This window comes from Cyanistes caeruleus, chromosome 12 (assembly GCF_971803275.1).
Source record: "Cyanistes caeruleus chromosome 12, bCyaCae1.hap1.1, whole genome shotgun sequence".
NCBI lineage: Eukaryota > Metazoa > Chordata > Aves > Passeriformes > Paridae > Cyanistes > Cyanistes caeruleus.
Genome location: NC_141712.1, coordinates 9,307,701 through 9,325,682, shown reverse-complemented (window position 1 = coordinate 9,325,682; position 17,982 = coordinate 9,307,701). Strand labels below are relative to the sequence as shown.

The following is a 17,982-nucleotide window of genomic DNA, read 5'->3' as shown; positions in this document are numbered from 1 at the left end:
GGCAAAAAAAAAGCCTAAGTGGAGGAAACTTGAAGCATATAACATGCTATATTCATAATCACACTTGCCTTTTGCTACAGTGCAGTTTTCTCTAATCTCTTTTTGGTTATTAAACAGAAAAAGACCTATCAATGCATCAAGTGCCAGATGACCTTTGAGAATGAGAGAGAGATACAAATCCATGTCGCTAACCATATGATTGGTAAGACATTCTTTACACTAGGCCACTCATTGGCTGCTTGTTTTTTGCTACTCTTTGACTTTCACTATTCTAATAACTTGTTAATATTCATGCTGTAATTTATTTTTTATTTTTCAAGGAAAATGATTTTGATGTAATGATTCTTCACTTCAAAGCTTTTTAAATATGTGGTTATAAAAATGTTACTGCTGAGCTTTTTCCTTATCCTTTTGAGTGAGTCCTCATGTAGCATTTCCATTTATATTAAAATCAAACTTTTGACAGTATCTTCCATTTGATAGCATAAATTTCTCTATCTGTGTAAAAAGTACTTGCCAGTTGTCAACCACTTAGGAGCAATTATGTTTCAATTTTGTATGTCATGACATTGAATAGATGTAACTGCTAGCATTTTTCCAGCTAAGTGTGGTGAATTCCTGAGGAACATTGTCAAAACAAAACACTTACAGACTTATTTCAGTGGGTTTTTCTGCTTTTTCCAGCAATTCTGGACTTCAGAAGGTTCAGCTTTTCAGATATACCAGTGTTTTAAAATCAGTGCTTTCTGCCTTCTGTGACAGTCCTGTCACAGGAGTTAGTAAAAGCATTGTTGTAACCTGATGGGTTGAATTTCTGCTGCAGCCATATGATTGCTTCTCTGATGAACACAAAGAAAGGTCTTTTCCTGTATGGACATATGTTATAAATATATGTGTTGGCCCAAGAGGCCAGTTTATTTTGGTGCTTAGACCACAAGAAGATACTTACACATGCCACTGTAAGCATGTGTTGGATGAGACCCTTCAAGGACCTGACAGTGCTCTCTGTGCCTCACACCTTCCCATCCGGCATTTATCTCCCATCAGCATAATGGTTTTCCTTCTGCAATTTTACATTTAGGAAATTATTCTCCCATCAATTCATGTGTGTAACTCCTATTAGCTTTGAAGTGGATTATGCATAAATACCAGAGAGAGCGAAATATGGACTGACACAATCTTCAAACCCCCTACCCCCAAATGAAAAACATACATGTCAGTCACAATCATTTTCATCCAAGAGCCAGGCAGGAGTTTTAAGTTAATGTCAAGCAGGTTAAGATAAAGATATCTAAAAATGTTTGCTTTTGTAGCAGGTGTTAATGTAATCTCTTGTTTGCAAGCTTCAAGAGTGAGATCCTTGTTAATTGGACCATGGTGATTTCATGTAGCTCCCTCCTAGATTTTAAGAAATAAGTCCTTAGCAAGCTTAGCACTTGTTTCAATTTAATTTGTGATCCAGTAGCTAAAAAGTGATTTTTAAATACAAAGGTCATGAAATGCTGAGTTAAGATTCTGCTTGATTCGAGGGGAACTATTTTTTTTCTTTTGGAAAAATATAATTTCTTCATTTTCCAGTAACTAATATGTGAAGTTTATATATGTATATGCCTATATTGGTGCTGTCTGGAATAACATAAATTTTATACGCATGACCTTACAAAGTTCTTGGCACCATTGGGAAACAACAGGTGTAGAAGGCATAGGAGGCTGTGAAAATTGTGATGCTGTTATTTGTGGAAACTGTACCCATTGTTTCCTTGAAGCTGTACATCAGTTACTTTAATATTTTGAAGAACTCAGTATAGTACAAAAGTACTATGGGCCCAATTCTGTACACACAGAACATTGTAAATACCAGGATGTGGTAAGAAAATATGTGATAATTCCACTCTGGTGTCATATATTCACGTCCCTTTACTGAGGTACAGACTGAGGATATGCATTAAGTTGAGGTCATCACTGCCTTTAATGGTTCAGTTTAGGAAAGAGCAAAGTGTAGAAACCTTTAATGTGGAGCCAAACTTCCTCTCACTCTGGGCATCTCGGGTCACAAGGCTCCTGGGCCCCCTGTCCTTCAGGACATGCAAATGCTCACAAAAAAGGTGTTTCCAGTGAGCTTGCTCATTGGTATTTGTTCTTTAATGGGGAATACTGGAGGGAAAAGGAGAGGCTAGATGTCAGCATATCTCAAGCAATAAATGCTGTGCAGATTTTTGGTGTTAATTTACATAGTCCTGGGTCTGTAACAGTAGGGGGAGTGACTAAGTGCCTCCTGTGCTTGTTCCGTCCTCCTTGGTCATAGCCTGAGCGCTTTGTTCCCTTATTCAGGCCTTAGGACACACTGGCACACGACTCCTTACTGCTTAGGCTGGTTTATCACTCATAAGGGGTGCAAGAGTTTCCCTTTTCTGTGTTAGACCAAGTCTAGCCAGGTGGGCAGCAAGAGAAAGAAGCTAATATAGCTGTTTCTGCAGCCCAGGTCTAATTCACAGGAATTATGAATGCCATCATTGCCAATTTAAAATCTACAGATGAGGATTTGTTTGTGCTGGGGGGACACAGATCACAGGGTGAATGTACAGGTGTTTGGGAAGCAGGAGCAACTTACCCTCAGACTGTGTGTTCTTAGGAGCTTAGGTCTGGCCTCATCTCAATGAACTTGTATCTGTCTAAAGTTAAGGTGTCTGGTTTAATATAGTCATTGAGATGCTGTCTGGGGAAAATGAATGATTGATACCAATCTAAGATAAGAGTTTGAGTAGGATAAGCATTTCCAGGGAGAGATTTTTATCTCTCTTTTGAATTTGAGGAGAGCCAAGACAATGAAGTTAGCCTTGACATGTAATTTTTAGGTAAAAAATCCCTTGGCTTTGATAATCCAAGAGCTCTCAGCACTTTCTTCTCATACTTTGAGAAACACAAAATCAATAGTTGAGATATCTTAAGCACTTGCTTACAGTTTTATTCTGCTCAAGTGGCTGTCAACAAAGGAATCCCTGCTCTGTAGCAGCAATACCTTTTAGGTAGCAGCATCCATAATATTATTAAAGAATTCAATTATTTCTGACATCATGGTCTTAAAAACTGCATCCAGTTAAGTTGGCTGTGCCTCTCTCTTCAGCCTTTCAGATTCCCAGTCTGGAGCTGGAGGCCCTGTTCATAATTCATGGAGGTAGGGGGTTTATTTTTTTCAAAGCAGTATGCAGGGAATTTCCAGTGCTACTCCCACACACTGCTTTGAAAAATTACCCCTCTGCACTCTAGCCCTTCATATCCTGTGCACAAACACAGAGGCACATTGGGTCCTTCACAGGATCCCCAGGGAAGGAGCAGGCTGGATCCATCCCCAGAGGAGGGAAACGGGAGATGTTTTGTTTCAGTTTATGCTGGGGCCTGTAGGAGGGCTCTGTGTGGCAGAACAGACCTCCTCAGCTGGGGTTAGGCAGGAAGGGATCTGTTTAGGAAGGTTTTCGGCTGGGGGGGATAGTTCGGGTTGGAATTTTTAGAGAGCAGTGGTCTTTGAAACATTGCACCGATTGGGGCTCCTTTGAAACATTTCCATGCCCACAGAAAGGGGATCCCCCTTTGGAACATTTACAGGCATTGGGGAGTCCACCTGGGACTATATCAAAAACTTTCAGTAGTTCTTGCTGCCTCTGTACTTGCTTACCTCCTGTTGCGCTGACCTGGCAATGTTTAAAGCTTCTCCCCCTTCGCTCCCCACCTAGCTCTCCTCTGATGTGCCGTCTCTATTAGATGCAGGGGAGGATGGGCCTGCGGGCCCTGGGCTCTACGGGGGGCACTGAGCAGCCATGGCAGCAGCCAAAGCGTGGAAATCCGGCAGTGCAGCCTCTGCCCGGTGGCTGTGGGAGCCCTGGAGCTTCAGCCTCCAGCACAGGGCCACCGCCAGGTCCCCGTGTGGGCAGTGGCTGCTCCCATCCTGCGCTGCCGAGGGAAATCCGCTCACTGCCCTGTGCAGGGAAGTAAGGATTAGGCCTGGGGTTTTCTTGTTGAGTTTTTACAGCTGTGCTCTTCCCACAGCCAGGCTGGGTTCCCTAACTGACATATTTCAGGGTGCACATAATTCCACATATTTGTTCTCTGCGTGGGTCAGGTTGGCCATATCAACGGGAAGGGTGTTTGGATCCCTGCCGGAGTTCTCAGCTCTTGGGTAAGAGAAGTGGACACAGCAGTACTTCTCTCTGTCCCAGTTAGATGAGGCATGTTTTCTATTTAACGTTCAAAGAAGATGAGCAACTGTCCCAGCTCATTCTCCATTCTCCAAGAAAGTCTCCTGGCAAATGTACACAGGAAGCTCAACTGGGGCTCAGTTAGTGCTGGAACATGGATTGTGATTGCAATGTTGATTCCTGGTTTGTGCTCTAACACTGGGATTGCTGTAACATTCCTTCTGCCTCCAGTTCCAAAGGAATGTTAGTGTTTGTGTGCTCATGAGAGGCTGTCCTGGTGCTCAGAGCCCAGCAGAGCCCTTCTCCAGTGCTGCTCCTGTCCTTCCCTGTGGAATTGCCAGTGCTCCCTGCCAAGACCCAGGAATGAGCAGTGGTGAGCAGGGCAGGAGGGGTGCAGGCTGGATGTGGTTGTGATGTGAACGTGAGGCCCTGCTTGTGCTTTGGCAGCCACCAGGGACAGAGGGGAGTGCTGAAGGGAAAGCTTCCAGAAGTCACAGAGAAATTATTCCATGGTCCAGTTCTTGAATTGCAGCCTGGATAAATTCCTCCCTGTTTGATGGGATGGCGTTGACAAAGTTAAACACCGTGTTTGGGAGGGTTTTCTGAGTACTGCCCCAAGCCACAGCATATCATACATTGTGTGTAGCTCAGGACTCCAAGGATCTTAATTACCTTTCCTGCCCTTAGAGATCACGTTTCAAGTTCTGGAAACACTTTGCCAAAATTAAACACAAAAGAGAAGGGAAAACATCCATCCACAGTTATATTTCTTTCAAATGCATAGAAGTATTTGAAACAAAACAAGAGGTAACTATAGGTTTGTTATTTTGTTAACATGTTAAAATAACATATTTTAAAATAACAAAGTAAGTTGGGTGCTTGGAAAAGGTCAAACTGCAGTAATAACAACTACAGAAATAATTTTCTAAAAAGCAGCAGTTTAGAAAACTCATTTTATGTTCGGAAGAGTCAGCAGTGGATACCAGGCTCAGACACAGAGATGAAACCAGTACAGAGGTGAAGGGGTTGAGATCATACTCAAATCAAGCATAAAACAATATATTCCCAATTATATTTTTGTTTCTGTTTAAAAATTGAAGAAAACAGTTTTATCTTTTGATTTATGTTTCATAAAACACAAAGTTCATTAACTTAGATCTTAACAAAATTGCTAATTTATGTATTATATGAATAAAAATTCTGACTCATTTTAGATGGTCTTGAGCTCTTTCCTGTCACATTAGATTCTGAGTGCATGTGTATGTGACAAGGATGTAGGTAAGGTTCAGTTTTGCAGAACTGACTTTTATACATGTGAAGAGACTTAGCCCTGGGCATCTTCTGATGAGGATGTGAAGTATTTCTTATACTCAGGTCTTATTTTGTGAGGCAGTTTGTTCCTCATTCTCATTGAGCTGAGGACAGCTAATGCTTCTCAGAATCTCTCTTATCATAAAACTTATTTTACTTTACATTAAATAAATATAGTCAATATTGGAAGACACACAGCTTTAATTTTCATAAAATTCCTATTTCTTTGCACCTAAGGACTTCTGTTAGTTAAAGCATGTACATGGTAGCAATGATGATGACATTGTAAAGCACTGTCTTAGTAATAGCTTTCAGGCATTAAGGCAAATAAATATGTGCCAGATTGTTTTTGAAGCATTACTTGCAAATTATCAACAGGAACATATTTCTGGACTCAACTGCTGAAAGTGTGAATTAATTATGGACACATTAGGAATTCAAAAATGTTTTTTTAACTTTGATGTTTGTAAAGCATATTCCAAGTAATTGCTCTTTTAATGCAGAACTGAAGGTACAACCTTCTTATATTTACCCAGCACTTGCTTCAATATCCAATTCTATATGGACTTGCCTTAATGAACAATACGTACTAAACTTTAATTTTGCAGCACCTGCCCATTGAGAATGACTAGTTCTGGAAAAAAAATGTTCAGTGTACTTACCTTAGGAGATGAACACATACAGGGTGTCTCCCTGAATATGCCCCTGGGAGCCTGAATGCCAGGGACTGGCTGGGGTCCTGCTGCTGCTGCTGCTGCTTCTTGAGAGGCTTTGCCCAAGTGGAGCTCGCTGCTGGCTCAGGCTCCTGGGCACAGGAATCTGCTCATGCCAGCAGGGTCTCTTGTTATTTTGTCCAACTCTTAAGACCTGGGTTTTTGCTGTTTGGTTTTTCTTTTTCATACATTAGTTTTAGCATTAACCACATTTGCAAGTCATTAAGTGTTGTAATGAGTATAGTTTACTAAAGGCTAGAAATATTTTTTTTCCAACACTTTTAATCAGTATAGTCCTACTGAAAGCCAGGTTGCCGTTGCTAACAGACAGAAGCAGCTTCCTTTATTCAGTGTAAACAAAATTTGCCTTAATATAATCTATTACTTAATTGGTTTGTAACTTTGAAACTTCAAAACACTATGCTTTTACTATGTTCCTTCCTTTCTAACACTGGTAAATTGATTATATAAAATCGTAATAATTTTATCCAATTGTCCTGTGCAGATGTGGCCTCCTGCAATTGTTGTCTATGCATATTTGTTCACACAAATTACTCCATTTCATGAGAATGTATTTTGTTTTGCTTGTTTATCAAGAACGAAATAACATTTCCCTTAATGTATTCACTCACATATTCCTTTTGCATTTTTCATTTCATTTACAACTTGGTAATAGTAGTTCAGTTTTCACTGACATTTTTATAGCTGCTATGACAACATTCCTGTTTTGCATGATACATGCATAATGGGCAATGATCGCAGTGTTACATTGCTTTCATTCTTTCTTAACTGTGTTAAGATTCCTTACAGCCTCCAAACTCAATTTTCATATGCAGTGATGATTACACCTGCTTAAACATTTTCCTGGTAGTTTCATATTTATTCATAAAGGGAGCAGTTGATAAAACACCTTTTCTGCAATCAGTCTGAGTTTTAAGTGTGATATTTCTTCAAAGTTATCATTAACAAGCACCTCAGTCTAGTCCCAGCTTTTCAACATCAGCCAGGCAGTGTAGCAAAACATGCTATTTTCAGTAAACTTTACCCTGTGTAGAAATAGTTTTTCTGAATATGTTACCTGGTCTTCATTTTATTAACTCACCTTGAAAACTGTTTTGTGCTTGTATTTAAAAGTCTGCAGAGATAGTTTCTGCCTTATTCTTAGATATTTTATATGCATATGGCCATTTATTTCTAAGTTCACAAACAAATTTCTTAGCTTCTCTTTGCTAATCTTGAATCTGGAAAAGAAAGCAAGTCCTCACCATATGGGGCTTGGGCTCTCCCTGCAGATGGTGAAATGACTCTGCTTTCTGGTGGAGAGGTCAGCACCCCTCTGTGTCCTACTTTTGAGGAAAAAACACCAGAATATTTCTTGGGGGTGGAAGAAGGAAAAAACACACCACTATATCTAAGTGCAGTCTTCAGATTTCATATGAATAATGTTTTCAGGACATTGTTCTTCTTATGTAAATTGTGGGACTAATGTCTCTATTTGTTCTGTCCTTAAAATTTAGGTGTTGATTTATTTGTGGGAGCTTTCTAGGAACTAACAGTTTTATCTGGAAAATGTGGATGTTATCCCCCTTTCTTTTTTATTCACTGGTTTGGGAATATCTGGTACCAGTACTCTGGTACCAGTACTACCTTTTTTGACTGACAGAAAACTTAGTGACTTTTTCTGAAAAATAGATGATATATGAGAAGTGAATAAAGAACAAAGGAATGAAAGTTTAGTGAAGCTGGGAAGTCCTCATACTCGGGTTAGCTAGGAATTAGCTTCAGCAGAATTATAAAATACTCATTTTACCTTTTTGGAGGAACTCAGACAAGGTTCCAGACTGTTTCCAGTCTTAGGAAAATGGGAGAAGAATGTATTTAATTTCAGTAATCTATAGTTAAATTCCTTTTCTGCTGATTAAGTTCTGGATTTCACTCTTTCCAAATGTGGTTCAATATTCAGCACTTTTGAACACTGACAAATGTTTATTTTTCTTCTTTTGATTGCAGAACAGCCCTCTGGTGAATCAGTAAGGGTACTGGTGTGCATATGCTAAACCCCAGCTCTCAATATCAGAGAAAAAGGGTTTGTTCATATGGTGAAAGTCCAGGATTGTACCTCCTGTTACTTGGGAAGTAACCAAGTGAGGCAGTTGGACTTCTGCCTGTAATTATAGCTTAAACTCAACAGCATCCTTAACCTTGTGGAAGATTTTATCTGGTCTCCTGGAACAAGAGGTTACCAACTGACATGACCCTAAAAAATTATTTCTGTTTTGTGGTATCTGGCAAGCAAGTCAAATCAGACACAGCCTTCCCTGGATGTTCTGTTTGGGATACTGGCATCTTCCTTTTTTTAATTTGTGGATGAAAACTTTGCTACCCTGTGGTTCCTCACAGCTGATCCCCATGAAGGAAACCCATGTAAACTTTTTAAGCACTTGTACTTTTTTATATTTTGTTTCAAGGCTCCTGACACAGATAAAGCCTTTGCACAACTGGTCTCTGCAGATGTGCTGCTTCCTTGTCACAGACTTCATTCAATTGATTAGTAACTTTTGACAGCTTTGTGCCTTTTTAAGAATCAGAAGGGTTTTAATTGAATATTTTGACTTCTCAGATCCATTGTGTGCCATTTTAAAAATTAATTTTCTTTTTTAGATAATTGCACAATAAGCTTGCGATAGGGGACTTCTGGTTGTCCCTGTCAGACTTCCCTGTGGTAATGTCAAACTCTAAAGAAGTGGCAAATGATGGTTTTTTAAGGGAAAAATGTTTTGTCCTGCTGCAACAGAAGAAACCTGAAGAAATCATGTATGAGTACCATGGTCTTCCTCAGACAGAGCTCCATAGCAGGCTGAAACACCTCAGTGTAGTTCCATGGCTGTCTTTTTCACCCATTTCACAGAATCATAAAATCATGAGGTTGGAGAAGACCTCCAAGATGGAGGCCAGCCTTTGACTGAGCACTGCCTTGTCAATGAGACCAATAGCAATGAGTGCCATGTCCACTTGTTTCTTGAACATTTCCAGAGGTTGTGACTCCATCACCTCCCTGGGCAGCCTGTTCCAATGTTTACCCACCCTTTCAGTGAGAAAATTCTTCCTGAGGTTCAACCTGAACCTCCCCTGGTGTAGCTATGAAATGGTGGGGCCATTTCCACCTCTCCTGTCGCTGTTGCCTGGGAGCAGAGCCTGACTCCCACCTGGCTGCACACTGCTGTCAGGGAGTTGTAGAGACCAAGAAGATCCCCTCTGACCCTCCTTTCCTCCAGGCTGAGCCCCCCCTGCTCCCTCAGCTGCTCCTCACTGGACTGACTCGAGATCCTTTGGCAGCTCTGCTGTCCTTCTCTGGACAGACTGCATCCCCTCAATGTCTGTATTGAATTGAGGGGCCCAAAACTGGACACAGGACTCGAGGTGTGGCCTCATCAGTGTCCCATATGGGGCAACAATCTCAGCTTTGTGTTTGTGATTTATCCTACTGTCACAAGCCCAGGGACAGAAGGGGTGAATTAGGTGCGGATCTCATGGGGAGGAGCTGAGCCTTTTTGGCTTCTGCTTTGTGTAAGTGGCCAGTGCCAATTTGGTCCAATGTTTCCTTCTTTGGCACTTCCTGAATTGGTGGAGAAGACTACAAAGATGGCACCAGGTAGGAAGTGCACCCTGCTGATGTGTTTACATCACTACTTTAGTCAGTCACAGCCTACTTGGGATTTAATCCTACCTTCATCATCCATCATCTGGTGGACAGTCATGGGCCTCAGAAATGACCAAACCTTTCGCTCATTGTGTGTGTAACTGGGAAGTGTTTAGATTTTACCGTGACTTTATCCTGTTCTGTATTGACAGGGAAGTTTTTTAGCGTGGCTCAGGGTAGGCAGAGCCTTTGGTTTTAGGTTTAGCTGCAGATAGAGTTTGGGTGTTTTAAAGGATCAGCATCAACTGACACCACTGGCATGTCCTCTGTTGTTATGTTTTGCACGCGTCTGCTATCGTGTATTATTGGGGTATGGAGAAATAGTTCTTAAACCCCATGACTGTGAGTTATATCCAGGAATAAATATTGGCAACAAAAGTTAAATGATGAAACCTCATGCAATGAACAGTAACTGGTTCAAGCTGGGCCGGATATAGATAGCTAAAGTTGAATAGAAGAAAGTGTTGCAGTGACATTTTTCCCCTTGTTTAACTTTCTAGTTAAGAAATTCCATTTTTATCCCACCTTTTCTTAAACAAACAAACAAAAAACCCCAAAAGACCCAAGCAACTTGATTCACCATAAAAAAAAATAAAAAAATCTGTGATATGGGGTGAAAAAAAAAATAGAAAAGCAACCTTCCCTATGCTTTTAAAATCTTTTTAACCTGGTAGTAACTGTGCCTTCACTTCCAGAACAACAGCTGAGAGAATTTCCTTAGATTAATTCTAATGTGTCAGAAGCTGAAGTCAACAATGTTAAACCTGAATGATGAACTTCCAAGGGATGGGAAATTTACATCATAAGATGTTATTTGCTTCATTTCCTTTATGTAGCATTTGAAAATCTAGATGGACAATTTAATTTTTTAAAAATCTAAGTCTTTTCAATTTACTTATATTTTGACTTAGTTCAACAAAGAAAAATTAAAAAAATACAAGTGAAAGTATTAAGGTTTGATTTCTCCTTCCAGAGGAAATACTACTAGATCTTAAATGTACAAGGTACAATTATATCTATCTTGGATCTTTGTTCTTGTTTGAGTATGACTTACCAGGAAAAGAACTCCAGAGACCCAAAATACGTATTTTAAATGGCCGAGTCAAAGAGTTTTCCCATTTTCCTAAGGCTTAAACTGGGGAATCGGCTGCCATTTGCAAGCTAGCAACACAGTAAAAGCACATCATTGTACACAACATTTTATTTGGACAGCTGTATAAAAATGGCAACACACTGTGAAATCCATTAACAGCAAAACATGTTAAATTCAGCAAAATGCATCTCATGTGGAACACTGAATAAGAAATTATAGTCTGAGTCTTACTAGCTGGTTATCAGAGTTTGTCTTGAATGAAGAAAATTGAATTTTTGTCCATGTGTGTGCCTGTAATAACAGTGAATGTTGTACATTGGGTTTTGAAACCAGCGAGAACCTGTAAATTCTTGCCCCACAGATTCTTCTGCAAGGTTTTTGCAAATCTAAATACCCCTGAGGAGACAAGAGGGGGGCGGTTTTTGCTCAGGCAAGTAGCTCTTACTGCATGTTGGGTCCCATCTGCACTCACTCACATTACTGGGTTCAGAAACATTTGTAGGGGTAAGTTCTAGGGATGTAAAGAGTATGAGCTCAAACTGGGAATAAAAGCATCCTTCCCCCTTGTCTCCCTGCTGTGCCAGCAGTCTTGTCAACCAAGAGCAGGTCCTTTGCCTCATGAGGGATTTTCATGGGTGGATTTTGCTGTGCTGCTTTAGTAAGATTTTTCATGGTTAATCAATAGCATTTAAAAATTCAAAACCCCTCTCCAAAGTATTTTGCATTTCCATTGTTCATACTGTTTAACTAGGAGATGTTGCTCATCAAGATAGGATGCCATTAAGTATTCTGGTACAGAAAGAAAAAATGAGTTTACTCTTGCCTGGTAGAAAATGAAACAGCCATGTTAACTTTAGCTCTAATCATGAGATTAAAAGTCTAATGGGGAATTATATCATTTTCAGTCTTCAAAGCCAGCATCGGTGACCTTTGGAGAGTTTTAACTTTAACAGCCTAATGATTTCTCTTCTAGAGGATGGAAAAAACAGTCTTTTCCTTGACAAGGAAATGAAAAGTGGATGAAAAAGGCAAGCACAAGTAAATGTACGCTGGAGCAGGCTAAAAGACTTTAAGTCATATTCAGTACCACTTATGAGAGATGGTTTCCAGGCTTCGTTATCCAGGCCACTGGCTGCTCTGAAGAGACAGATAAATGCAAAGCAAAGCCATGGGGCTGGGGGACAGCGTGGGGACAGCCCTGCTCCTTCACCCCACCGGCCCATGGCAGTGACAGCTCTGACCGGCGGGGCTGAGTGTGCACACTCACTCCTCCTGAGCAGGTCTGCTGCCCTGTGAGGCTCGTTTCCTGTGCAAGAGCACTGGAATTTCTTGTTTTAGTTCCTGTTTGCTGCGTTTGTGAGCTCAGGCTGTTGCTCTTTTGCCAAGCTGGCAGCACACGGGGGGAACTTCCTGCGCAGGGGATGTAAAAGCGATTCTCTGATTCTTCCTTTGCAGCCATTGGGAGATAAAAGCCAGGACATCAGGGACTGCAAAGAGGGAGCCAAATTATATTTATAATATTAAAGTGAGTGCATTTGTGGTTTTGCCATTCTCCAGGGTTTTTCATAAGTAGAAAAACATGAATTAGCATTTTCCATTTCCATATATTGACTGGAAAAATAGCCTGCTCTCAATTAAGACCTATAGCTTTTGGGATGTATGCAACAATTTTATAAAATATTTACAGCAAAATTTGCATTTTACATGGTATTACAGTTTTTCTTGTGTTTAGTAGAAAGGACTTAGGTATAAGAGAGGAAATTCATCCAGCATACAAAAAGGGAAATATATCTAAAATTAGATTGTTAGTATTCACAACAAGGAATGTCCAGTGCTGACTGTTACCTCCAGTAATTACTGAAGGTCACTTTTCCCCCCAGCTATTTGTTACAGGCACTGCAAGGACTGTGCTCCCTGTGCAGAGCTATCACTATCCCTTTAAAACTGCCTTTGGAAGCGATTGGAGCTTTGTGCTAGACAGATAAGTAGAACATTTTTTACCAAATGTAAATGCGCACTGTAAAGAACATAGCTATTTCCTGGATAATTTGCAGTTGTATATTTTATGTTAATTTCACCGAAAATATTGCACCCCTGCCAGGTTTAGTAGAGGCTCACTGTGATATGAATAATTTCTAGCGAATCTTTTTTTTTTTTTCTTCATTTAAGATTTGGCACCTTTTTAAGATTTTAATAATAGCAACAAGGAGGAAGATTTAGAACAAGTGAAACATTAGAGCCAAAGAAATTCACATTGAGAGCTAATGTAAAATAGCAAGAATAATTACATGGAAAACAGTTTCCACAGATGTTTTTCCTTGTAATGTAATAACTATTTACTAAACTGTTTATTTTAGGCCCTTGGTTTACAATAAAATATTTATACATGCTCTGCTGTAATAAAAAAATATTGACAAAATACTATAGAGATTTTTAAAAGACAATTAGTATTTCCCTGTCTGGAAAGTGAGCACAAGAGAAGCAGCACCAGCCCTTGCCATGCTTGCTGGGAGGAGATGCAGGGTTAGCAGCAGCATCCCTTGCAGTTTGTCTGTGCTCGAGTCTGTTAACAGGGAGACTCTGGACTTGTGGCAATCCAGAGGGTAACTTACTGAAGAACAAGAAAGCCAACAATCTAAGGACAGTGGAAACATTCTTTTCCACTTCTTTGCAAGGAAGAAAAACTTTATTACATCCTGAGTTATTATACTATAAGGTTATGTCTTGCCTAAGCAAAACGTGCCTGTTTTAGGAGCAGGTTTAAAGTTCAGGATGCCAGAATCCTGAATCTTGTTCTTTAAAAACAGTGTGGGACAGAGATATCTCTGAAGCATTGCCTGTGGCTAAATAAAAAATAAAAATAAGCTATTTCTTTATTCTGACTGAGCCACATCTGTCATACACCTCATTCATGAGTCTGTACACTGGTACACAGGGACTAATCACCTATGCAGATATAGCAGTGCCTTAGGGTGCTGAAATGAGAAGTTCAGCAATACAGAAAGGTCTGCAGATTATGCTTTTCACACATGATCTTAAAATGTCTTATTCTTCTGTTCCTGAATGTATAGAAGAAACTTTATTTTGAAGTGTCTGCGGCCTTACCTTTTAAAATCTTGAACACAGGATAGTATCCTACAAGAAACTTCAGTTCCTCTGCCTGTCAGTTTTGTAATAAAAGGATTTATTTTTTTTCTTCAGAAGCTATTGTAAATCCTTTACTTAACTCCAAAGTGGTGGCATACAGTAACTTGAAAAGAGGCCTCCAGGACAAAAGAGCAAATACCTTCAATTTCATGGATAAAGACCCCACTGTCTGTGTGTGCATTTGAGTACCACCAGCATGTTAGAGCAGCCTGAAATCTGAGTAAAGACTGCATGGATAGATCCAAAAAGCCAGCATTTGGGAAGCAGGATGGTTTCAGTATCTAGATATGAATCCATATTTAGGAGTTTAGGCTCTACTTTCAAGTAGACAATTCCCTTGAGTTTCCAGGCTAGCAAGTTGTGAGCTTTATCATTGTGGCAAAAACAGGATAGCTGCCTTGTGGTATGATTTGAAAAATGAATTTAAAATATGTCTATGAACTTTCTTTCTTAGTGAAACTGATAACACTCACCTGTTTAAAAATCAGTGGGGTGATTACGCAGATTTTTGTTGTGCTGGGTTCAACATGCGCAAAAAAAGAACAGGGCAGAGCAGAAAACAGCAAGCATAAGGACTAAAACTGAACAAAAGAGGGAGCTAAGAAATCTAAAATGTTCAGTTTAAAGGCAGAATTATCATAGTAACCAGATGCCTTTTGTTTTAAATAGAGTTTTTTCCACAGTTGACTCTTACAAAGAGACCAGCACACGTGAGAGGTTTGCGAGCCTTGTTACTGTTGTGCCAAGCAAAGCAATCACATCCCATTCCCATGGTTTGCCCTTGTAGAACCTCACCACAACAGCTTTTTGAGGGCTGTACCTGTGAAAGGCTGCATAATTTAAAATCAAAACTACAATAAGAAAAATAGGTGGTGTAATATGTGCAATATTTTCTGTAAGTTACACAGAAGTTGGGTTCTTGGCTTTTAGCCTTTCCTACCTTCCTGCCCCTGCACTGTTGACACATTGAGGTGCTGCCAAGTTAGGCAATTATTTCAGTGCAGCTCATTTTGAGTCATTGGTAGGCTCCAAAGCTAGCATTTAGGAAAACAAAGGAATTTGTGCTTGGAAGTCAGCACTGCTCTGTACATAAGAATTTCTTTATTTTTCAAGGACTATGTTGTTGTGTAAACTAATGATTTTGTTTTTAAGTTATATACTCAGGGGCATGGACATCCAGGATAATCGAGGATGTACTTTTAATACTGATCCTGCAATGTTAGGTCTCTGGTGGAAAAATTGGCCCAACTGCAGGGCCTGAGCCTTGGATTAACCCCTGCTTGGAAGAATTGTTGATTTCCTGGTGCTGGATGTATTTGTAAATTGATACATATTACCTGTGTGTAAATTAGTTCCAATAAAAGAAAATTAGTCAGTTCCCTTCCCACATGCATTTTAAAATGCCACTTACTGTTTAGCACAGCAGAAGCCATTATCTCTGTTAGTCATTTTGAAAAATAAGTACATCTGCCAGGGTTCTGCCCTTCATTGTCTTAGCCCAGCTCACCTTCTCTGGCCCTCCTTGCTTGCCCACCTCTGGAAGCAGGCTGGGACTCCTCTCCCTGGTCTCACAGATCTCTCTCCAGCCCAAATTGGATGACTTTTTAGCTGAAGTGGGAGTACAGCATAGGTACATAAAGCATAAATGAAGGTCTGAGAGAAGAAGAAGACATCTTTTGGAATTTTGAATTGCCTTTTTTTGGCTGTGGAGAGGAGTTAAGGAAATACGTACTTAAATTGTGCAATGTCATTGGTAATTTCTGCATGGAAAATATTTTCAGCGAGGTAGAGTAAGGAGTAGAGCAAGAAAGCACATGCAGAGGAAAACTGTGGAAGGTTTGAAAATCCATGTGGTATGAGTTATAATGCAGACCCTTTCAAACAGTCTCCAAAAGCATTCACCTAGTATCCCTACCATGTCCCTGCATATAATGAAACAACTGGCAAAGAGCATTATTTTAATAAAGTATTGGCTGTTAGTGTCTCTCATACTGGATCAGGAAAAGAGTTCAGAGGACCAGATATTGCTGAAGAATCTGTCTCCAATATTCCCTTGGAACTGCGCTTCTAGGGCTTTTAAAGGTTTATGTATTTAACATTGCAAATCTTCATTTTAGATTTTCATTTGCTGCTTGGGATTTTTATTAATTTTGCAGTGTTCATTTAAGTTGATCCAGCCATTTATATCATTTCCAGCTTGAAATATTAGTTCAGAGATAAGCTTTGTTATTAAATGCTTAATCTTGAACACTTGTCTTATTTGGTAAGAATTATCTCTGAGAAGTAGGCAAAGAGAAGTTGCTTGCTGTGGTTTTAAAGCAGCTGTAACTGGAGTAGCCCAAGTACTAGTTTAAAAGGTTGGCATCCCTTCAGTTTGCCATCGCAGCAGCTGGACTTCATTAAGTGCTGGTGTTAATTACTGGGAGAGTGTTGGTTCAGTATGTGAGCAGCAACACTTGGGGTGACACACAAAGTAGGAAAAGGGTCACCTTGAAATAGAAGCTTTAAAAAACCCAAACAGGCAAGGCAGGCCTGCCATTAATTTTGTAACTGCATTTAGTTCAAAGTTTTTCAGCAAATAGGGAAATAAGCGCTACTGTGCAGCAGTGAGGAATGGCTTAACTGTGTGTGCCACAGAGGAGGCAGGAACGGAGGCGAGTGCTGGGGAACTCGCCCTGCAAGAAAGGAAGACGTTAATGTCGTATTTTCTGTGCGTGTTGTGTGAAAGAGAGGGAAAATTCTCTGTATTCTCTAGAGTTTTCAAGCCATATGCAGTATAGTTTGAGGAGGAAATATTAATAATTTCTTATACTGTAAATAGTATTCTTTGGAGAAAACCTGTTAAGGGTTTGTATCTAAGGAATGTTTAAGAGATGAATGTCATGGAGAAAAACATAAAACATATGATAGAATAAAACAAGTATTGCTTGGAAATGTGTCCTGAAGCTGATGACATTCAGACAAAGTGGGCCGAGTCCAGCCCTGGAGTAAGCAGCTGGTGGTGCACCCAGCCCAGCATCACACCATGTGTTTAAGCAATAGCAAATTTTATCTGTGCCTTTCACCTGGTAATTGTCTGGATGAGGTGACAGGTGCCTGGGCTGGAAAGGGTGCATGTGAGGATGTTGGAGGAGAATTAGGTTATTACATTTCCTCCTTAATTCTTCATCAGGGCTGCTGCCTGTATTTTCTACAGAAAAATCAATGCATTCTGATTCTGTAATTTCCCATGGTGCCTCGCCGGGCGCGCAGCGTGCCATGGGAGGTGACATATCCGGTCATGGCAGCTTGAACTCTTTTTTCCAGTGAAAGAATTCATTGGAATTTCACAACCTTTGCATGCTTTTGTGAAAACACTCATTTGTGTTTGCGCCAACCTGCTAATGGCGGATGCCGGGGCTTGCGAATCCCACCTACATTCGGTGCTCGTTATGGCATGGAATGTGCCGTTAATAATGCATCTGTGAAACTCAGCTGCGAGGGAGCCAAGTAATTATCCCACCGTAGCGTTCCCTGCTTCAGTGTCATCACAACTGGGGCTTCATTAAAAGTCCTAACAGTAGAGATGTTGTGTGGTGCAGCCTGTATATATATTTTTTCATTTAAATTATCAGCAATGCCATGGCTCAGAGGTAATTTGACTTTTTGAAACCGTGGAGCCCCTGTGAATTTCCTTCCTCCTCTCCCTCTCGCTGCTGCACCAGCTGATCAGCCCCAGAAGAACAAAAGGTTTATCTGAAGCTATGAAGCATATATTCACCAGCTTCTGGCGTCTAGATAAAAAAAAAAAAAAAAAAAAAATCAAAGTACTCCATTGAACATGTT

At 40.2% G+C, this 17,982-nt stretch overlaps 1 protein-coding gene across 10 annotated transcripts in view; it reads left to right on the top strand.

Moving 5' to 3' along the window:
• ZNF423 (zinc finger protein 423) overlaps window positions 1-17,982 on the top strand; it is a 267,337-nt gene that overhangs the window by 180,183 nt on the left and 69,172 nt on the right. For all 10 annotated transcript variants that reach the window (XM_086848260.1, XM_086848259.1, XM_086848257.1 and 7 more), the window contains one exon: window positions 118-202. In XM_086848260.1, the coding sequence (XP_086704386.1) occupies window positions 118-202 (85 nt within the window). The remainder of the gene's footprint in view (window positions 1-117; window positions 203-17,982) is intronic.